Consider the following 20,726-nt stretch of genomic DNA (forward strand, 5'->3'; position numbering starts at 1 on the left):
TTGTCTCCTTGCTATCTCCCAACTCCTTTCCTCTCTGTCCCTCATGTCTGGAATTCTCTCCTTCATAGTCTGGTTTTTCTTTAGCTTTCTTTAATCTCAAATAAAATCCTACTCTTCTGCAAAACAAACAAATAGCACCTATTCTGATCTCCCCCTAAGGCCAGTGCCTCCTTCCTGAAATTATTTCCAATTTATCATACATGGATATGATTATATATATGACATTATTGATCAAATAAAACATTTCATGGGAAGAATAACATTGTTGAGAAAGAGGGAATACATAGTTGTTTAAAAGTTATCTTCTATGTTTTTTTCACAATTTGACTTTTATGGAAATGTTTTGCATAACTTCACATGTGGTTTCTTAATTGTGGGTAAGAATAAGAAAGAAAATCTAGAACTCAAAAAAATTTAAAAGCAAATGCAAAATGTTTCTTTTGTTTTCAATTTAACTGGGAAAAATATTAAAAGAAATAAAGAACAAAAGTACTTTCTCCATTAAACTATGACTTCTTTGAAAGCAGGATATGCCTTTCACTTTTCTTTGATTCCCAGAATTTAACACATATTATACTTGGCATATAGTAGATACTTAGTAAAAATGCTTGTCATCGACTTGAGTTAAAACAGTATTTGGTTCTGCACAGCACTAATTAAAACTGACTTCAATAACATTTTTACATTTGGGAACATTGTGCACTTTAGTAAACGATGTTCTTCCTCCTCCCTTTGAAATGTTTTGATATTCATCAATAATAGCATGGCTATCACTGTCATTTCCCAAAGACACCAGTGGTCCCCACTAAAACACTGTTAAACAAAAGAAGAAATTAGAAAAAAGAAGAAATGAGAATATCAATTGATCACATATGAAAATCTGTGCTTCATTCCACCCTTAAAGGGTCAACTACCTATTTCCAAGAAACACGAGGCAAATTTTAGTATCAGTACTCTTAAATCATGATTGGTCACTATATTGATAGCAATTCTGAAGACTTTTAATGCTGTTTTCCTGCTAGTATTGTGGTTACTTTATAAATTATTCTTCTTCTACTCACTTCAGTCTGCATCAGTTCATTTAAGTCTTCCTAAATTTCTCTGAATTCTTCATATTTCTAGGTTGTTACAGCTCAGTACTATTAGATTATACACATATGTCATGATTTCTTCAGCCATTTTCAAATTGATGGAAAATGTCCTTCTGGATCAAGGCTTCTAAAATCATGCCTCTATACTTCCAGATGAGAGCTTTTCCCTCTGTTTTTGATCTCTATGGAATCATTGCTGAATTAAAGGCTATGTAATTTAGTGATTTTTCAAATGTATAATTCCAAATTGTTTTTCCTCAATAGTTGGACCAGTTTAAGTTCTACCAACAATTGTGTTACTATGCTTATCTTTCTACAACTCCTTCAACATTTGCAATGTTTGTCTTGTCAGCATCCTTGCCAATAATATGATGGGTAGAGGAAGTGAAACTTCAGAAAAAAAAATGTCTTTCTATTTTAATGATTTGGAGCATTTTTTCTTATGATTGTGAACAGCCTACATATCTTCTTTTGAAGACTATAATACTTATAAGCATTAAAAAATCATTGTGGGACCAGAGAGAGAGAATCATATTGGAGAGCACAGGGGATTGGACTATGCCAATTTAAACATTTATATCTCTAAGCTATAAATGTTTGTCTATTAGGTTAATGTTAAATTCAATAAAATTGTTTCTGATAGAGGAACATAAAAATACAAAGTACAATATTGATATTTTTGAGAGTGGGTTATAAATTAATTATCCTACGCCCTTAATACATGGGTATGTCTATCTTTTTTCCTACTTCTCTGATGACATTTTAATGTCATCTATACTATACAAATACTAATCTTTATTATAGCCTGTTCATATCTACCATATATTTCTTCATTATCATAAAGACTGTGGTATTCCATGAGTCCCTGTCAAACATCAGAAAAATAGAGGTATTTGGAAGATATCTGAAGAAATATAAATCATAATGTTATAATATTACAATATATAACACAACTACATTACGTGTTATATAGTTATATTATACATATGTTATATATTACATGTAATATATTTTACATATATTACTGCAGTCTAAGAAGTTATATATGAAAATGAAGAATTCAGAGACCCTTCTAGAGACTTTTATAAAATGAAAGAGAAAAGTAAGCAGTATTAAGAAACTAAGATATATGATGATCAAGGCAACATAAAGGAAAAAATAAGAGTAAAAGACATCTGAATTTGGATAATAAAAATAGCTAACTTTTATACAGCACCTGAAGCTTAGTTTGCACAATACTTTGTATATATTATCTCATTTGATTCTAACAACACCATGTAGGTAAGTGCTATTATTATCCCCATTTTACTGAGGCAAATAAACATTGATGGACTTACCCAGGGTCACAAATTTAAGGTCTGGGGCAGGATTCAAACAAATTCTTCTTAAGTCCAACAGTATTGCCTCACAGTTCAAGATCAAAACATTGACCAAGAAGTCTAACAATGAAATACCTCTATTTCTACTCACCAGAAAAGTGGTGGATTGCATAGGCTGTGTCAAGATATTGGTAATTGGTTGATCTATAATGGTTAACTATTTCTTTGTAACAAGAGGCAATTCTAAAGGAATGGTTCAATTAGGAAATGACAAAATTAAAAAGTCAACTTTTTTTTAAAAATTCGAAATATGAATCTTTTGTTTCACAGAGATGATTAGGTTTCATTAAACTATTCAATTTCTCAAAATCAATTATTATTATCTCTACGTGTTCACAGTTCAGACTCTGGCTCATTGTCCATATACAGTATGGTCTTATTGGACAGTTAGCTAGGCGGTACAGTGGATGGAGGTGCCAGATCTGCAATCAGGAAGACCTGAATTCAAATCTGACTTCAGACATTTGCTAGCTGTTATAACCGTTGGCCAAGTCACTTCACCTTGTTTGCCTCAGTTTGCTCATCTGTAAAATGCGCTAGAGAAGGAAATGGCAAACTATTCCAGTATCTTTGTCAAGAAAACCCCAAATGGAATCAGAAAGAATTGGGTCAGGGATGTGACTGAAACAAGTGAATGACAACAATCTATTATATAAAGATCTGTGAATTATCTGCAGAGAGATGATAAATAAGACATATGGCTTGTTCATTTAACTATATAACATCTTGTGGATAATAAACATTCTTCATCTAATCAGTTTTCTGTGCGGACAGAGAAGGCAAATTCTTTTGCATAACTATTGAACTTCATTTAGGAATTTCCTATGTTTCAGGATTTGATATATAAAGTCAATGCTATCATACCAAAATGTATGGGATGCAGCCAAAGCGGTAATAAGGGGAAATTTCATATCTCTGGAGGCCTATTTGTATAAAATAGAGAAAGAGAAGGTCAATGAATTGGGTTTGCAACTAAAAATGCTAGAAAAGGAACAAATTAAAAACCCCCAGTCAAACACTAAACTTGAAATTCTAAAAATAAAGTCAATGCTAAGTGTAAATGAGCATCCGAAAGACTTCACTGTCCAGAGAGATCATATAATCATATGGATCTAGAGTTAGAAGGGATTTCTGGGGACACCTACTCCAATCTTCTCACTTTATAGATTAGAAAATGGAGGCCTGGGAAGTTATGAATTATTAAGGTAGCACAAATGGTACTTAAGAGGGGTGGCACTTGAGTTGAGATCCTCTGATTCTTAAGATACTGCCTTTTCTATTGTAGTATGGGAATCCTTCTCTGATTTGGATTCTCCATTGGATATGACAGCAAATACCAATCATTTATTTATTTATTTATTTTTTGCCAAGCACAGAATTTCCTTTTAGCTCAGTGAAATAAATGTAAAGTGCAGTGTTTTTTGTTTTTTAAACTCATGGTCTATTAATTAAATGATTTTTCCCTACTGTTTTGCAACTTGAGAAAATTGGGAAATTATCTTTTTATTTAAGTCCTAATTAAACTTGTTTAGATCATACCTTCCAAACTACAAATAGGCAACAAGTCAATTTTCAATTTATAAATAGTCAGATCTATTTATTAAGATGAAATCGCAGATCCAGACCCCTAAGCAACCACAAAAAAGCAACCATTTTAAGAAATCTAATTCCAGATGTTCATAGACATACAACACCCACATTTTTTTTTTCATCTACAGACATACTTTCTTGCTTATAGAAGCAATTTATCCTTTCCTAAAGTAGTTAACATACCTGGTTCTACTCTTTCCAATAAGCAGAAATATCACAAGGTAGAATGAATCTTAGAATATTAAGATACCCATTTTTACAGAAGCCATTTGAGAAATATCTCTATATTGTTACAGTTGTTATAAAAGATAGAAAAGGCAGAAGAAGAGGTATGAAAAGTATTAAAATTCTGGTGAAATAAAATCACCAAGAGAAATTTTCAAATTTTCAACATCATTAAAGACTTTTCTTTCAGTTTTCTGCCCCTGATTTAAAAAATGCATCTGAACTCTAGAAATAATTTTAAGGGAACAAAGCAAAATATCATGGACTTACAAAAATATTGAGAAAATTTAATTATGTTTTCTTACTCGTTTCCACGAAGCACTATGATATAATGGAAATCTACTGGATTCAGAGTCAGGCTACGTTCAAATCATAACATATAATAGTTGTATGACCAGGGACATTATCCTTTTACCTCACAAAACCTGTTTTTTTTTCCATGTATCATGGCATAATTATGTTTGTATTATTAAACTCCACTGCGATATGGTAAGAAAAGATTTTGAAAATCTTAAAGCTCTAGATAATTTGTTATTTAAAAAATCTGAGGAATATAGAAACATAATAGATGCTCAAAAGCATTTGGTTGACAGGGTATAACAAACTGTTGATTTAAAACTGTGTAGTATTTGGTGAAAATTTTTAAAAAGAACTTAAAAATGTCATTGCACAAGAGCCAGGCACTTAAATGTTAGTTGAAAGAAATTTCATTTCACTGCAAGTCTTCTCAGTAGAGATGTCTCATGAATTTTATGAAACAGATACCTTAAAAGTAACTTATCTGTCTTCAAACTAGAACCTCCTTAATGACATGCAAATAGCAGATCACTAGGAAAACTATTTTTAGGAAAAGAAAACACACTTCCAGGCAATAAGAATAGTTCACATGTATATACAGCTTTTCAAAGATTTACAAAGTATTTGACATGCATCATTTCCTTTGCTTCTTATACAACCTTGAAGGTAGGTGATGTTATTTGCCTTTTGTTGATAAACTAAGGCTCTCTTAAAAGGGGAAGTGACTTAATTACGGTCTCACAGCTAAGACATATCTGGAGGAAGAATTGAACCTACATCTTCCTGATTCTGAAATCAGCATTCAGTACTCTTATTATGCCTCTTTGCTCTCCCAAAAGATGGCTAGAAAGTAAACTTTCTAAATTGATTTCAGAGTATATAGAGGGGTCACAAATATGAATTGTACCTTGTATCATTCTTTAACTCATCCCTATTTATGAACTCCACTTTCCACCTTTTCGAATCTGATTTTCTCAGAGGTAGAAACAATATTCTTTTAAATTGAAGGCCTATTTCTCTTACTCCTCCAACTCAGAAATAGTCTAAATAAAAAGGTGAGGTTACACAAAAGACTTATTAATTCGAAACTAATTTAAACCCTAAGAGCATTTCATATTATCTAATGCTACACAATAAAAACAGCATATCCCAAGGAACTTACGTTTTATCATTTCCACCACTGTATTTTTCAAATTCTCTCTTCCCCCTTTGGTCAAAACCATCAAAAGTTCTGTTTATTCCACCACTTCTTCCTCTGCTTCGCATTCCACCTCTTATGCCTCCACGGCCTCTAATTGGTCTTTCCCGTTCAAATCTTTCAACTGGCCTAAAAGGAAATAAAGAATATGGAAATAATTAACTAGTCAATTAAACATAATTTTAAAAAATCTGATAAGATTTTAATAATTCTTATTAGCATGTTAGAAATCATAGCTAATAGGCACTAAAGTAACTTCTAACTTAATAGTAAATAATTTATTTATATATTATTATAATTATATTTATGTATATAATTATAAAATATTATAATAATAAAAGCAACTTCTAAATTTAATAGGAATCATTAGAGCAAGGATTCATAATCTAAAAGTCTGGTGAGAGTCTTTGTAGAGATTTTATAGAATTTTTGAATTTAGATCACAATTTTTAAAATTTTCACTAATCTTTGGTTTCCTTTTAAAATTTTATATATTTACACATTTAAAAACATCATTATTCTGAGAAGAGGGTCCATAGCCTTCAATAGAATGTGCTTTGGATTCAAGATACAAAAGAGTTAAGAATCCCTATACTAGAGAGTACCTTTAAAATAAAGCTATTTTAAGGAAAAAGTTTAAATAAGATTTAAAAAATTACTGATTGGACTTTTTTATAAGTGACCAATAGTCAAAGGGACAAAAGGTAGTTTTTAAAAGAAGAGTGAGTTGCAAACTATCCATGGCCATATGAAAAAAAATGATCAAATCACTAAGCACTAAAGAAAAGCAAATTAAAGCAATTCAGGTTCCATGTCACATTCTTCTGATTGGCAAAGATGACAAAAAAGGAAAATGACAAATTTTGAAGAGGTTACCAAAAAAAAGGGTACATTTATACAATCTTGGTGAAAGGAATTGGTACAATAAATTGTTACAACCCCATCTAGAAGCAATCCCAATGCTACTCTAGCTCACCATCACTACATTGTATCTGTAAAATCAATGTGAATTGCAAAAATTTGGCATTGTTATCTCCCACACAGGCAACATTTGGGTTTTCTGAAAGGGAAAAAAAGTATTTTTGGTTTTTAATTCTCCATATTCAGTCACTCCTTTACAGGACCCATTTTTATTACAAATTGAGTATAAATAAAAAGGGGGGAAGAAGATAAATTGCAGAGTTGTATTTATTTTTTTTTTTTTAAACTCTACATTCAACATATCTTCCAGTGCTAAGCTTCTCCCATGGCAAAAGTCATTATTTTCCAGTATGGGCCTGGTCATTTAAGTGATAAAAGATCTTCTAGAAACCTTTTTAGCATCTTATCTTTAAGAAGTAGTATGTTGTAGGAACAAAGCAATATATCACCACCTAGTTTTTCCTTAAAAAGTAATGAAGCCAAAAAAGGGAAAAGTTCCTACATATACATTAAAAATATTTGTAGCAGTTCTTTTTATAGTGGCAAGGAACTGCAAAACTGAATGGATGCCCATCAATTGGGGAAAAGATGAATAAATTATGGTATATGAATGTAACGGAATATTATTGTTTTATAAGAAATGATAAGCAGTGGGTAGAGCACCAATCCTGAAGTCAGGAGGACCCGAGTTCAAATCTGATCTCAGATACTTAACACTATCTAGCTGTGTGACCCAGGCAAGTCATTTAACCCCATTTGCCTCAGCAAAAAAAAATAAATAAATAAAAGATTAGCAGACTGATTTCAGAAAGACCTAGAGAGACTCATATGAAGTGATGCTAACAGAAGTGAATAGAACCAAGAGAACATTGTACACAGCAACCACAAGATTACATCATGATCAACAGTGATAGACTCTTTTCAATAATGAGATGATTCAAATCAATTCTAATAGACTTGTGATGGAGAGAGGCATCTGCATTCCAGAGCGGGGACTATGGGGGACTTAAGGTGGCTCACAACATAGTATTTTCATTTTTTTTTTATTGTTTGCTTATTTTTTCCTCTGATTTTTTTCCCTTTTTGATCTGATTTTTCTTGTGCAGAATGATAAATGTGGAAATATGTTTAGAAGAATTGCACATGTTTAAACTATACTGAATTACTTGTTATCTTGGGGGGGGAAGGAGGGAGAAAAATCTGGAACACAGGATTTTGCAAAGGTGAATGTTGAAAATTATCTTTGCATGTATTTTGAAAAATAAAAAGCTATCATTATAAAAAAGTAATGAAACATCCTCAAAACATAATTGGTCCAAGAAGATAATAAAAAAAGATAAGATGGACACTAAGTACAAAAACCAGAAGAAGTTGTGGGGATGAGGGACATGAGCAGTTAAAGGTTCCTTAAGTTTAAATTTAAATTTATTCTAGCCAGCATGGCACCATGGCCAATTAAAGGCACAGAAAGAAAGTGCCAAATGAATTCTGAACACATCCTTTCGAAACTATAATTAAGTAAACTTCATTCAATTAACTAGTAAATAGTCAACAAGTGTCTCATTTTGTTCTAATCCCAAATCTGAATCCCATCCTGATAGCAAAACTGGTACACAACATTCTCTTCTTTGCACTATGTTCCAAACTATATATCCAAACTAGCTGTCTTACTGTCCATCCCCCTGTATGATACATTTCCTGCTTTCACAATTTTGCATTGTCAAATACACTTCCTCCTCACCTCTGTTTCTTAAAATCCCTAGTTTTTGTCAAAATATGGTACAGTGGGAAGTGCGTGGAGAGGGGAAAGCAAACATAGCTCTGTAGTCAGAGAACCTGGATTTCATATCACTCTTTGAATATTTACTATATGTGACTATGATCTTGGGCAAATCATAACCTTTCTGGACCTCAGTTTCCTCATTTGTAAAATGGGGGAGTTGGACAAGATAGTTGCTGGGGCCTGTTCCAGCTTTCCAGCTAGGATCCTATGACTCAATAACAAGAGACTCTTGTCACTCTATCACTTTCATTCACATTGAGTGCTAGGGTCTTCTTCAAATTATATTGTAATCATATGACTAAAATGGAAATAGATTTTGCATGACTACACAGGTATGACCTGTATTCAAATTATTTGTCATCTGAGGGAAGGGAGGGAAGAAGAGAATTTGAATCTCAAAAGTTTAAAAACAATTGTTTTTTACATGTAATTGAAAAATATAAAAATTGCATTGTATTTATCTTTTTTGTACATAACCATATTACATGTTGCTTCTTCAATGGAATGTAATCTCTAAGAGAAAGGAATTGTTTCACTTTTTCTCTGTTTTGCTGCTGTTCAGCTGTTTTATTTCTATCAGACTCTTCATGATCTTATTTGGGCTTTTCTTGGCAAAGATACTGAAATAGTTTGCCATTTCCTTCTCTAGATAATTTTGCAGATGTGGAACAGAGGCAAATTAAGTGATTTGGCCAGGATCATGCAAGTAAATGTTTGAATTTGAATTCAGGAAGATGAGTCTGATTCTAGGTCCAGAACTCTATCTACCACTCTACCTAGATGCCTTATCTCTTTATCCAGATATAAATGTCAGGCACATATAACAGGCATTTCATAAATGCTCAATTGATTGCTATATCATACTATTATCATCACCTTCATCATGATCTATTGGAATAAAAAGAGGCCATTTTATCATCTTAGAAGTTTTTGAACTCAGTTATCCTAAGTTCATGGAGGGTTAGTGGGATTTTTTCCTCATAATTTTTTAATGTATTTTTATACTCGAATACATAGTTGGAAAAGGAAAAAAAAAAAAAACATTTCCAAGTACACAGCAGAACATAGAGAGAGGATTCAATATAAAACCTACAAAATAAATTCTACAAATTATTTTCAAAGATACACAACTTTTCTTTTCTTCCATCTAGGTTTTCTTTTATTTTCTGTTGTGTACTTTTTAATTTTCCCCCTTCCCTCCTCCCATTCCTTTCATAAAGAAAACTACATTAAAACTTGGGGAGATATATACATGTACACAGATATCTATGAACATACACATATGTGGTAAGACCATACTATGCATATTTCCACTTGTCATCTTTTTCTCTTGAGATAGATAGCATCTTCCTTCATATGTCCAAGTCTTTTCATGTTTTTTTAATAATCAACCAGCTCATTCTTTCCTACACAATAGCAATATTCCAACATAATCATATCCTGACAGATTTTCTATGAAAATATTTTCCCAATTTTCTGTAATCCTATTTGTGGCTATGCTGATTTTGTTTACATAAGAAATTTTTTTATTAAAATAATTGAACTTCTACATTTTACACTTCCAACAATTTTTATAATTTAATTTAAAAATCTGATACTGCTAAATCTCCTTTAAGTTTTCCCCCCAGTTTCTTTGAAATTCTTAACAAGGTATTTAAGCCCTCTTCAAGCTTTTCTCAATATGTTGGTATTTCATCTTTGATAATCTGCAAGTGAAAAAGTTTCTACATAGGAACCAAAGCAAATTCATACAGCAAATACTAAAGGTCTCTCTATCACCTTAGGTTTATCTCTGTGATAAGACTAACCAAATGACAGGGACAAAAATAGTATGTGATGACTAGGCACCAGTGCTTTCCAATATATATCACTGAAAGTAGTATTCACATCAATGAGATCACAAAACCAAAACATAATAAATGCTTATTTAATTGAACTGAGTGATGACTTACAACAGTCAAAGAAAAAAAAAAGATGACAGAGTCTAATGAAGAATTTTTCACAACTGGGAAGATTTAAACAGGTTTATAAGCAGGTAAGAAAAGGAAGCTAGATGGATAGGTAGAAAGAAAATGGAAGGAGACAAAAATGTAAAAGGGTCAAGGATACTGGTAGAAAGCTTATACCTGCAATGAAAAAGTTCACTTCTTTCCAAAGAGACATAAGTTAGGAAGTCATGTAAGGGTGAAGATGGAAAAGGATCTGATGTATTGAGTAGGAAAGACAAAGGAACTGGCAGCAGATAGCCTCTTTTTTTCCCCACTAAAGTAAAAGGCAAGGTTATTTTGATATTGATTGGGATTGAAGTAGGCATTAATTAAAGAGAGAGCATGATAAACTCTATATTAATTTACTATGTGTGATTTGGACAAATCATTTAAACCTCAATTCTCATACTTTAGCTATAAGGAAATAATACCTTCCTCCCAGTTTGTAGGGGGAAGTGTTTTATATATTTGTAAAGAGCATATGGTCTATGTTTTCTCTCTCTCTCTCTCTCACACACACACACACACACACACACACACACACATATACATGTCAGGAGGACTGTAAATTTCAAATCTCACATCAGAAACTTAGCTCTGTGACCTTAGGCAAAACATTTAGCTTTTCTGTACCTTAATTTCTTCATCTGTATATTGGGAGAGTAGACTTGATAATTTGCAAGTCTCTTATCCAATTCTTAACTTATGATTCTAATTCTATAAAATTAGAGGTATTCAAGGCTCCAGTTAGACAAATGAAGGAGGCTAAATGTATGGACAAACAAAATTTTTCTAAGTGAAATAGAATTGTGATTTAAGTTAATAAAATATTTCTAATAGTCTACTATTGATCTCTAATCTCACATTTTCAAATGCTTAGTAGATGTGTCAAATTGGATATCTGTTAATGTGTCAAAAATTTTAAATTTTAAAACTGAACTGATTATCTTTCTCAATAATCTTTTCCCCCTTCTAAACTTCCCTATTACTACTGAAAATGTCACTATCTTCTCAGTCAATCAGGTTCACAATATAGGTGTCTGTAATCCCCAATTCCTCATTCACCTTCACCACTATCACTCCCCCCCCCCAACCAATTAGTGATTAAGTCTTCTCAATTCTAGCTTCATAATATCTTTCATATATGCTCCCTTGTCTTCCTAACTCTGGCACTAGAAGTATCCAGATCACCTCTCCCTGATCTCTCTGCTTTCTTCAAATCTTAAGTAAAATGCCAAATCATGAAAACCAAAAAAACCCACACCTTTCTTGGTGCCCCCCCCCCCCAATGCTAGTGCCTTTCTGTTGGGTTTATCTCCAATTTATCCTATGTATGTTGTTTATACATAGTTACTTATCTGAGAGGCTGTGATGTTTTTGATAGCAAGCACTATTTTTTTGCCTTTCTATAGTCCCAGAATTTAGCATAGTGCCCGGTATATAACAGGCACATAATGCCTACTGGCTGGACTGTTAAGCAGTAAGAAATGATGCTGAATACCAGTGTAATTTAGATAATACTGAACTACTATACTTGTATTAAGTGCCTTTTCCAAATTCCTACTCCCAACAGAGTCACCTTAAAGCATATAGTACATACTTTCCAATTGTAAACTTTTCCACTGTAAACTCCACTTGTCTCTCCATTTCATAGGGTCGATATTCCCTATAAGTTCTTCGTTCTGTCTTGTCCAGTTTTACATCTGTTCCCCGGTTATCATTCCATGCCTGCTGCTCCCCTCTTTTAGCAGCTCGCTTTTGACCTGAAATTTGAAAAAGATGTCAAGAAAACAGTAATTACATCAAAGCAGTGTTCAATGTAACTTTGAGAAGTAATATTAAGTTACATTTTTTCCCATGACAGGCAACAAAGCAGAGTAAATACCATTCTAGAAAACTTGCAGTCAGGAAGAATGGGTTCAAGTTCTGCCACTGATATTCAGTATCTATGTGACCACAAGTGAGTCACTTAATCACTTAGTGTCCCCATAAATGTCTAAAATGGGAGGCTACATTCTGGAGAGCGATCTGGAATTATGCCCAAAAAGTTATCAAACTGTGCATACCCTTTGATCCAGCAGTATTTCTATTGGGCTTATACCCCAAAGAGATACTAAAAAAGGGAAGGGGACCTGTATGTGCCAAAATGTTTGTAGCAGCCCTGTTTGTAGTGGCTAGAAACTGGAAAATGAATGGATGCCCATCAATTGGAGAATGGCTGGGTAAATTGTGGTATATGAATGTTATGGAATATTATTGCTCTGTAAGGAATGACCAGCAGGATGAATACAGAGAGGCTTGGAGAGACCTACATGGACTGATGCTAAGTGAGATGAGCAGAACCAGGAGATCATTATACACTTCGACAACGATATTGTATGAGGATGTATTCTGATGGAAGTGGATTTCTCTGACAAAGAGACTTAACTGAGTTTCATTGGAGAAATGATGGACAGAAACAGCTACACCCAAAGAAGGAATACTGGGAAATGAATGTGAACTATTTGCATTTTTGATTTTCTTCCCGAGTTATTTTTACCTTCTGAATCCAATTCTCCCTGTGCAACAAGAGAACTGTTCGGTTCTGCAAATATGTATTGTATCTAGGATATACTGCAACATATTTAACATATATAGGACTGCTTGCCATCCTGGGGGGGGGGAGAGGGAGGGGAAAAAACGAAACATAAGTGATTGCAAGGGATAATGTCGTGTAAAAATTATCCTGGCATGGATTCTGTCAATATTATTATTATTAAGTTATTATTTATTATTATTAAATAATTTATTTAATTATTATTATTATTATTATTAAATAAAAGTTATTATTAAATAAATAAAATTAAAAATAAATAAATAAAATGGGAGGCTACACATGGGTTTCAGATTTATATCCATAGAAAAAATTCCCCAAACCAATGCAACCACAAATTCAACTAAACCCCCTAAAGTTTTAGTTATGTTCTAGAATTTGCCACAAAATAAACAATTTTATATAAAATTCTTTAACCAACTATAAAAATACCTTGGTTCAAAAATGCTACTAACAGATATAGTTATGCAATAATAAATAAGCTGCCATGTTTCATTAGTGTAAACTATGAAAACATGAGTGTTAATTTAAAGCACACGCAAATCAAATATTGGTACAAATATGGCTGATTTCCTATAGAATCCAACTACATGTTAATTACAACTATCAATTAACAATTAAAATCACTAGTTGAAACAGTATTTTTATTCTATTTGAAATTAATATATCTATTTTTAAAGTTTTTTTGTCGTCAATGACATTTATACATGAATTCTGTTTCTCAATATGAAATTGGGTTTGCCACTTCACTCATTCAAAAGACTAAAAAGACTGAGAAGTAATATTATTCCATTCCTTTATTCAAAGATGGCTTTTAACTGAAAGTTAAGAACAGAAAAATGGACAAAAACGCATCTACTTTTACTAGGTCAAAAAGCCTTATTTTACATGTTAAGTTTATTGAATTTCCATTGATTAATAATAGGTATCCTCTATATCTTTTAACTCAGCTCTAATTACATATAATTTTTTCTCAGGATTTGTGGGTATAAAAATTTAATGCTATAGTTAACTATTTTGAACTATTGGAATGTCTTCATGTTTATATTACACACTATAGAACAGCACTTTAATGAGAATTTGATCACAAATTAACTTGTTCACTCTGAGTTATATATATCAATACCTACACAGTAAATTTCATGATGACATGAAAAAAATAATAAATGTTGAAAAGGGATGTGGGAAAACTGAGATCTTTCTAAAACATTGTTGATGAAGTTGTAAGCTGATGAAGCCATTTTGGAGCAATTTGGAACTATACTCAAAGGACTTATAAAATAGATTCAGTGTCACTAATGGGTGTGTATTCCAAAGAAATCATAAAAAAGAGAAAAGGATACACATGTGCAAAAACATTTGTACCAGTTCTTTTTGGGCGGTTCAACTGGGGAATGGCTGAACAAGTTCTATTATATAATGTATGGAACTGTAATGGAATATTACCCTTCTATTAAGAAATGATGAGCAGGGTGATTTCAGAAAAACCTAGAAAGACTTACATGAATTGATGCTGAGTGAAGAGAGCATAACCAAAACATTGTATACAATATAACAAGACTGTGTAGTGATCAACAATGATGGACTTAGCTCTTCTAAGAATACAGTGATCCAAAACAATTCCCCAAAGGAAATACCATCTGCATCCAGAGAGAGAACTATGGAGACTGAATGTGGATAGAAGCATACTATTTTCATCTTTTTTTGTTTATTTGCTTTCTTTCTCTTTTTGTGGTTTTCCCCTTTTATTCTGATTTTTCTTTTACAACATGACTAATATGGAAACTAATACATGACCTATATCAGATTGTTTACTGTCTTAGAGAGGGAGAAAAATTTGGAACTCAAAATACAAAATGAATACTGAAAACTATTTTTACATATAATTAGAAAAACAAAATACTATCAGGAAAATTAACTTGTTCCAAATAAAACTCTAAAGACCAGATGAAAAATAATGGTTCTAATAAATTATAAAATTCAACTTTCAGTGAAAACAACTCTCCCTTCCCCCCACCCCCCCAAAAAAAAACCCATATACTTAGTACTACTGAAAATGGAGGTAGGTTAAGCCCCTATGCAAAAAACAACATTTCCTGATATTAAAATATGGAATGTTGCTATTTTAATAGTAATTAGTATATTGAAATTAAATTCAATTTACAATAATAGTTATATTTTATTTCTGAAAATGTTTTAAACTGATTTCTATCTTGCAAAAAAATTATAATTTGAAGCTCATGACTAATTTGGTACCACAGGTAATATTGCTATTATAAATACAATATTTACAGTTTTGTTGAAGAGTCAGAACAACAACAGTTAGAATACAGATATGGATATAGATAAAATATATAGAGAAGCCTAGTTAGAATACTGAGAAGATCAAAAATTAATGCAATGCTAGTTCCTCTGGCACATACTGCTAAAGAAAGAAAGGGATACCATGTAATCTGATAAATATGCTTATCAAAATGAATTAACAAGTAGGAAAATGAAAGACTGTTCTAAGATGTGTTTTAAATTGAGGATTGATTTTGAATATAAGTAGTCATCAGCACATGCACTAAAAACATGTAAATATATTTTATATTAAAATAATTTGAATTTTTCTCAACATGAAGTCATTTTATCACATTTTAAAAATTAAAAATAGGTAGGGAAGTCAACTAACTATGATTTTAAAAAATCCCTCTTAGAAAATTCCTCACAAGAATTTAGACAATACTTTTCCTTCCCCTTCAATGTATATACAAGTGTATGTAAATGCGTATGCATAATTCATATGTGTACATACACATGTATGTGTGTACGTGTGTACATGCACACACATGTGTGCATATATTATTTAAATTTATATTTGAAGACAATCATTGTGAGGGTCACGGGTCACATAGCTAGTAAGTATCCCACTCCAATATATTAAAAAATATCAAGTTAGAATTTAGATTTTAAAAATCACGTAGTTTTATGTGTCCTTACTAAGGCCTCATTGCCAAAATCTTGTCTATTCCCTAATAAGCCTTTTATGAACTGGATAAAGTACTATATGTTGTTGTAAGGGTTACTTCATGCCTGCAAAATTCTAAAAGATGTATAATATCAGTGATTCCAATTTTGGAAAAACAGTGTTAAGAGATGACTAGGGTGGAACTCAGCTCCTTTCTGCTCGATCAGCATTGTAAATGCATAATGCAAACTTTGCATTTCACAGTCCTTTTCAATAGAGGGTTGGCACATGCAATTTGACCACTGATCAAAGAATAAGACAAGCAAGATCATATAAAAGGGTATAAATAAATAATATGTACAACAATTATCTGACAAAAATCAAGTTTTTAGTTTAAGGACCACATCAGGGAATTTCCTACAGTTATGGTAACTAAGGGAAGTTAGGATTGAGGCAAGAACTTTGATAACCTGAAGAAATGTTACACTTACATGAGTCTACATTTACCAAGTCAATACATGATCAACTATTTAAACAGAAGAGATATTAGGCATTTTCAATGAAGAAATCTGATTAGGATTTGTATGATGTTATCTGATTAATAAATGATCTATCAAAAATCATTCATATTCTTTGAATTTTGATTTCTTATCCATATTAAATTTTCACATGTAAATAATGTTCTACTTGAATAAAAATTCAGAGATAACAAAGCCCAACACACCTACTATAATAACAACTTGGGACTTGCATTTTTCATACCTATTAAACAAAAACTCAGCACAATAATTTCACAAAGATAAGCAAATTATTTGTTCCTGGAACTCAAGTCTTGAGACTTATCAAAGCCACCCAAAACTCTTTAAAAAATTGATCTCATAAAAATTTTAAAATAATAGTAGAGTAGCAAAAATTTCCTAGACAGAGGAAAAGAGACTACCCAAAGCTGTTGAAGTGCTTTTTAAAAGTTGATTTAAGAACTTAAAATAATTTTAATCATATTAGTTACATACTACTAATAAAGTTTCATACTAACCCCCAGGGGGGCAAAGAACAGAAATCTTCATTTGTTGGAATAACATATAAGACACTGAAGAAAAAGATTAACCTAAAGTTAAACAAAATGTTTTTAACCAAGAGGAAAAAAACTACATCAGCAAAATTTTACTTTGATAATGACCTCAAAGGAACCATATGCAAAATAACATGGTAAATAAATATAGCTTTCAAATATCATCCCTAATTGGCAAGCTAAACATACTTAGTGACACATTTAGACAGTTTTGTAAAGTACAGTTACTAAAAGTAAAATAACTTGATTAAATTTCAACAGCTAAAAGTACTTCATTATTATCTATGCCTTCAGACAAATTTTTGAAGCTTAAATTAGACCAAATAATTCAGTGCTATGGTTGTATGATTCCTTACCCAAACTGACCTAGGGTCAGCAAAGTAGACAGCATGCCTGCAAATGGACAAATTGAAAAACCTACTCCACTTCATCATTTTCATATTAATCTTGAGGAAACTGCCATCTTAAATCCTCTAATTTTAAGCAGAAAGCAAATATAGTAGTAGTTTTATGTAAAAATCAGACATTGACTAAATTGGATTGTGTAGAAGGCAAAAGGGATTGCGCTTGTCTTGTAGAATTAAAAATTATCTATCAATACAAATTATCAGTTGGAATTTAGAAATAATGAAATACACTTACTTTGTAGAGATATTGGAACCCCAACCTGGAGACCCGATTTTCTACTTGCTACAAAGAAATGTGACATTTCTACCAACAACATTGGAATTATTTTTTTGACTACACTCTTATTGAGTACCAACTCTATGATATATCAGCAACAGACTGGCATACTCCCAAATTCAAAATCCAAAAGAAAAATGCTATCAGTTATTTTTAAGTTTATTCAGTACCAGATAATTTAAAAAAAAAAAAAACTTGCATAAGATTGTTTAAAATACTGAATCCCCCCCAGTGGCCACTTAGTACTCTAGTAAACTCCAGGCTGTGCCTCAGCTCCCATGCACATCCCCAAACAAATCAGCTAAGCACTGGTTCTCAATTTTGGGTAGCAAATTAGGCACTGGTTCTCAATCTCAGGCAGTTCGTTACCTAAAAAATCGACCTAGGATATTTCCTCCTCCCAGTTTTTTTTTTTTTTTTTTTTTTTTTTTAATTTAAACACATTACTCAGTTGTTTTACACCATTCCGTTACTTCATTCTTAACAGGTATTATCATTACCAGGTTGTTCCAGATTATCCAGGCTCTTACTTCTGCCCACAGAGTCGTAAATGTCTTCTTCCTTCCTTTCCCCTCCCAGCATCCTTGACTGTACTTTTCTCTCTGCCTCACAAGGATGATTTTATCTACCTTCCTCCCCCGCATTTAAACCAAAAACAGTATAATTTCCCCCCTTCAAATTGTCCTTGGTAGAAAAAAAAAATGGATTTCTTTGGGATCTTTCAAGCACATTCAGTGTCTCTTATCTCCACACTTCACCATACTTCAAATTCACCTTTGACTTTTCTCCAGCTTTTCAGAGGGATGACAAGGAGAACAGAATAGGGGTGGAGGGTGGGGGCTGGGGAAGGATCGAGATGACGTTCCTTTCCCATTTTTCTGAGTTTCCTCTTATCATCATCTTTCTGTGGTGTTCCCACCGCAGCCACATTACTACCCTACTACTGTAGTTGGGGGGAGTGGGAACAGGTGAGAAAGAATAGGAAACTAAAGGATGTGACTAGCAAAAGGGGGGGATAGCAGCATAAATTACGGTATATAGATGTAATGGAATACCATTGTGCCGTAAGAAACGATAAAGGGGACGGGAGGGATGAAGGGGGGTTGAGTTTCTCCTTGGGAAGATTTGTTTGAACTGATGCACAGCTAGGTGAGCAGAACCAAAAGTATGTATAAAGTAACCACGTCAATGTAACGACAAACTACTATGAAAGAGTTAAAAACTCTGATCAACGTAGGGACCAACCACGATTCCAAAGGGCCGGGAAGGAGACTGGCTCTGGGTGCAGAATGAGACGTACGTTTTTGGCTATGGCCAATGCGGGAGGTTTTGCTAGGCTATGCATCTGTTTACAAGGGTTTTTTTGGCTTCGTTTTTCTCTTTCCACCAAGGAGGGGAGGAAGAGGGAAGAGAGTGGGCAGATTTTTGTAAACTAAAAAAGAAAAAAATTAATAAATTGTAAAAAGCTCCCTCAGCTAGCGCGAGAGGGAGAGGGTGTGGGCGTACCGGGCGGCTGCGGGCCTCCCCCAAAGCTGTCTGGCTGTGAGAAGGGGGAGGAGAAGATCTTGCGGTCTTTCTGGGACTCCCTTCGGCCGCCGCTGCCTCCGCTGCCGCCGCCGCCGCCGCCGCCGCCGCCGATGCCGCCGCCGATGCCGCCGCTGCTGCCACTCAGTCTAAGGCCCGCAGCTCCGGCCGAGGCGGGTCTCCGGCCCCCGCCACCACCGCCGCCGCCGCCGCCGCCACCGCCGCCGCCTCCTCCCGCAGCTCCCGCCGCTTCGTCGCGCTTCTTGCGCTGCTGCTGCTGCTGCCGCTGCCGCTGCCGCTCGGCCTCGCGCAGGATGTCGAACGGGTCCGACTCGTCGTCCAGCAGCTGGTGGAAGCGGTTGGCAACCGCGCAGCCGAAACTCTCCTGCATCACGGAGGTGGCGGCTGCGGCGGCGGCCACCGGACTGCCCAGAGCCCCCTTCATGGTCCGCTCCCTCCTTCCCTCGACTGCCGCCGCAGCCGATGCCAATCTTTAACGGAGCCGGGAGCTCAACTCCATCCCGCAGCCGCCACCGCCGCCGCGATAGCCCTCAGCCCTCCGCGGTCCCCAGCCCCACAGCCCACACCCCCCCCACAGCCAGCCGTCCCCGGATCCCCCACCAGCCGCCGTAGATGTCCCCCGGCTCGTGAGGCCCCGCCCATCAACCAATCAATGGGGTTTGGTTACGCCCAGACCCTTCGTCACGGCCAATTGCATGCCTTCTCCTGTCTCGTCACGCGAACTTTCTGCCCCGCCTCAGCCCATCTAACCCAGTCGACTGAGAGGAGGTACTGACTATAGGGGCGGGGCTTGTTGGCAGTAAAATTGGAGAAGCGTGGACTTAGGTGGAGCAGACCAGTTCCTCCCACAAATACAGTCCAGTGTCTTTGGCAGTGGGTGGACTCTTGAAACCACTAACTTCCATAACACCTCAATAGCTTTAATGAGTGTTTTGTTTTTTTAATGTCCATAAAAGTTAAGCTCTACTGGGGGGGAAAGTATCGCATTGAGATCTGAGTTTCACTGTTGTAAGGATATCATATAGCACTCTTCAGTAACTGTCAGGTCTAATGGATGGTAGAAATAAGGGTCTCTGAAACCTATTTCTTCAGTGCTGGCCAATCACCCTGTTTATCCTTCCAAGGTAACAATACAGACAATTTTCTGTAGAAATTTATGTAGAAAATCATAATCTCAATTTCTCCACAACAGCAAATGCATATAATCTGTGTGCATTCACAGCTGCATCCTGTGGAAAAGGTCCCCTCAATTGTTTTCTTTCTCTTTTACCCTAGGTTACACAGTCTGATCCTATTTCTAAATAGTGAAAATTAGTTTTGGAAGAAATCACAAAACCAAGCCTGACTAGAATCATTACAAATTTATAGCTATCTCATCACAGCTGAACCTAGTACCACTACATAGCAAAC

General features: G+C 34.4%; 1 protein-coding gene across 2 annotated transcripts in view; it reads right to left on the reverse strand.

The window, feature by feature from the left end:
• The window catches only part of HABP4 (hyaluronan binding protein 4), a 40,106-nt gene extending 20,271 nt beyond the window's left edge, over positions 1–19,835 (reverse strand). For both annotated transcript variants that reach the window (XM_051996812.1, XM_051996802.1), the window contains exons 1-3: positions 19,278–19,835; positions 12,073–12,235; positions 5,745–5,909 (exon numbers count right to left, since the gene is read on the reverse strand). In XM_051996812.1, the coding sequence (XP_051852772.1) occupies positions 5,745–5,909; positions 12,073–12,235; positions 19,278–19,740 (791 nt within the window). In that variant the 5' untranslated portion in view covers positions 19,741–19,835. The remainder of the gene's footprint in view (positions 1–5,744; positions 5,910–12,072; positions 12,236–19,277) is intronic.
• Between the last annotated feature and the right edge of the window lie 891 nt (positions 19,836–20,726).

This window comes from Antechinus flavipes, chromosome 1 (assembly GCF_016432865.1).
Source record: "Antechinus flavipes isolate AdamAnt ecotype Samford, QLD, Australia chromosome 1, AdamAnt_v2, whole genome shotgun sequence".
NCBI classification, from domain to species: Eukaryota; Metazoa; Chordata; class Mammalia; order Dasyuromorphia; family Dasyuridae; genus Antechinus; species Antechinus flavipes.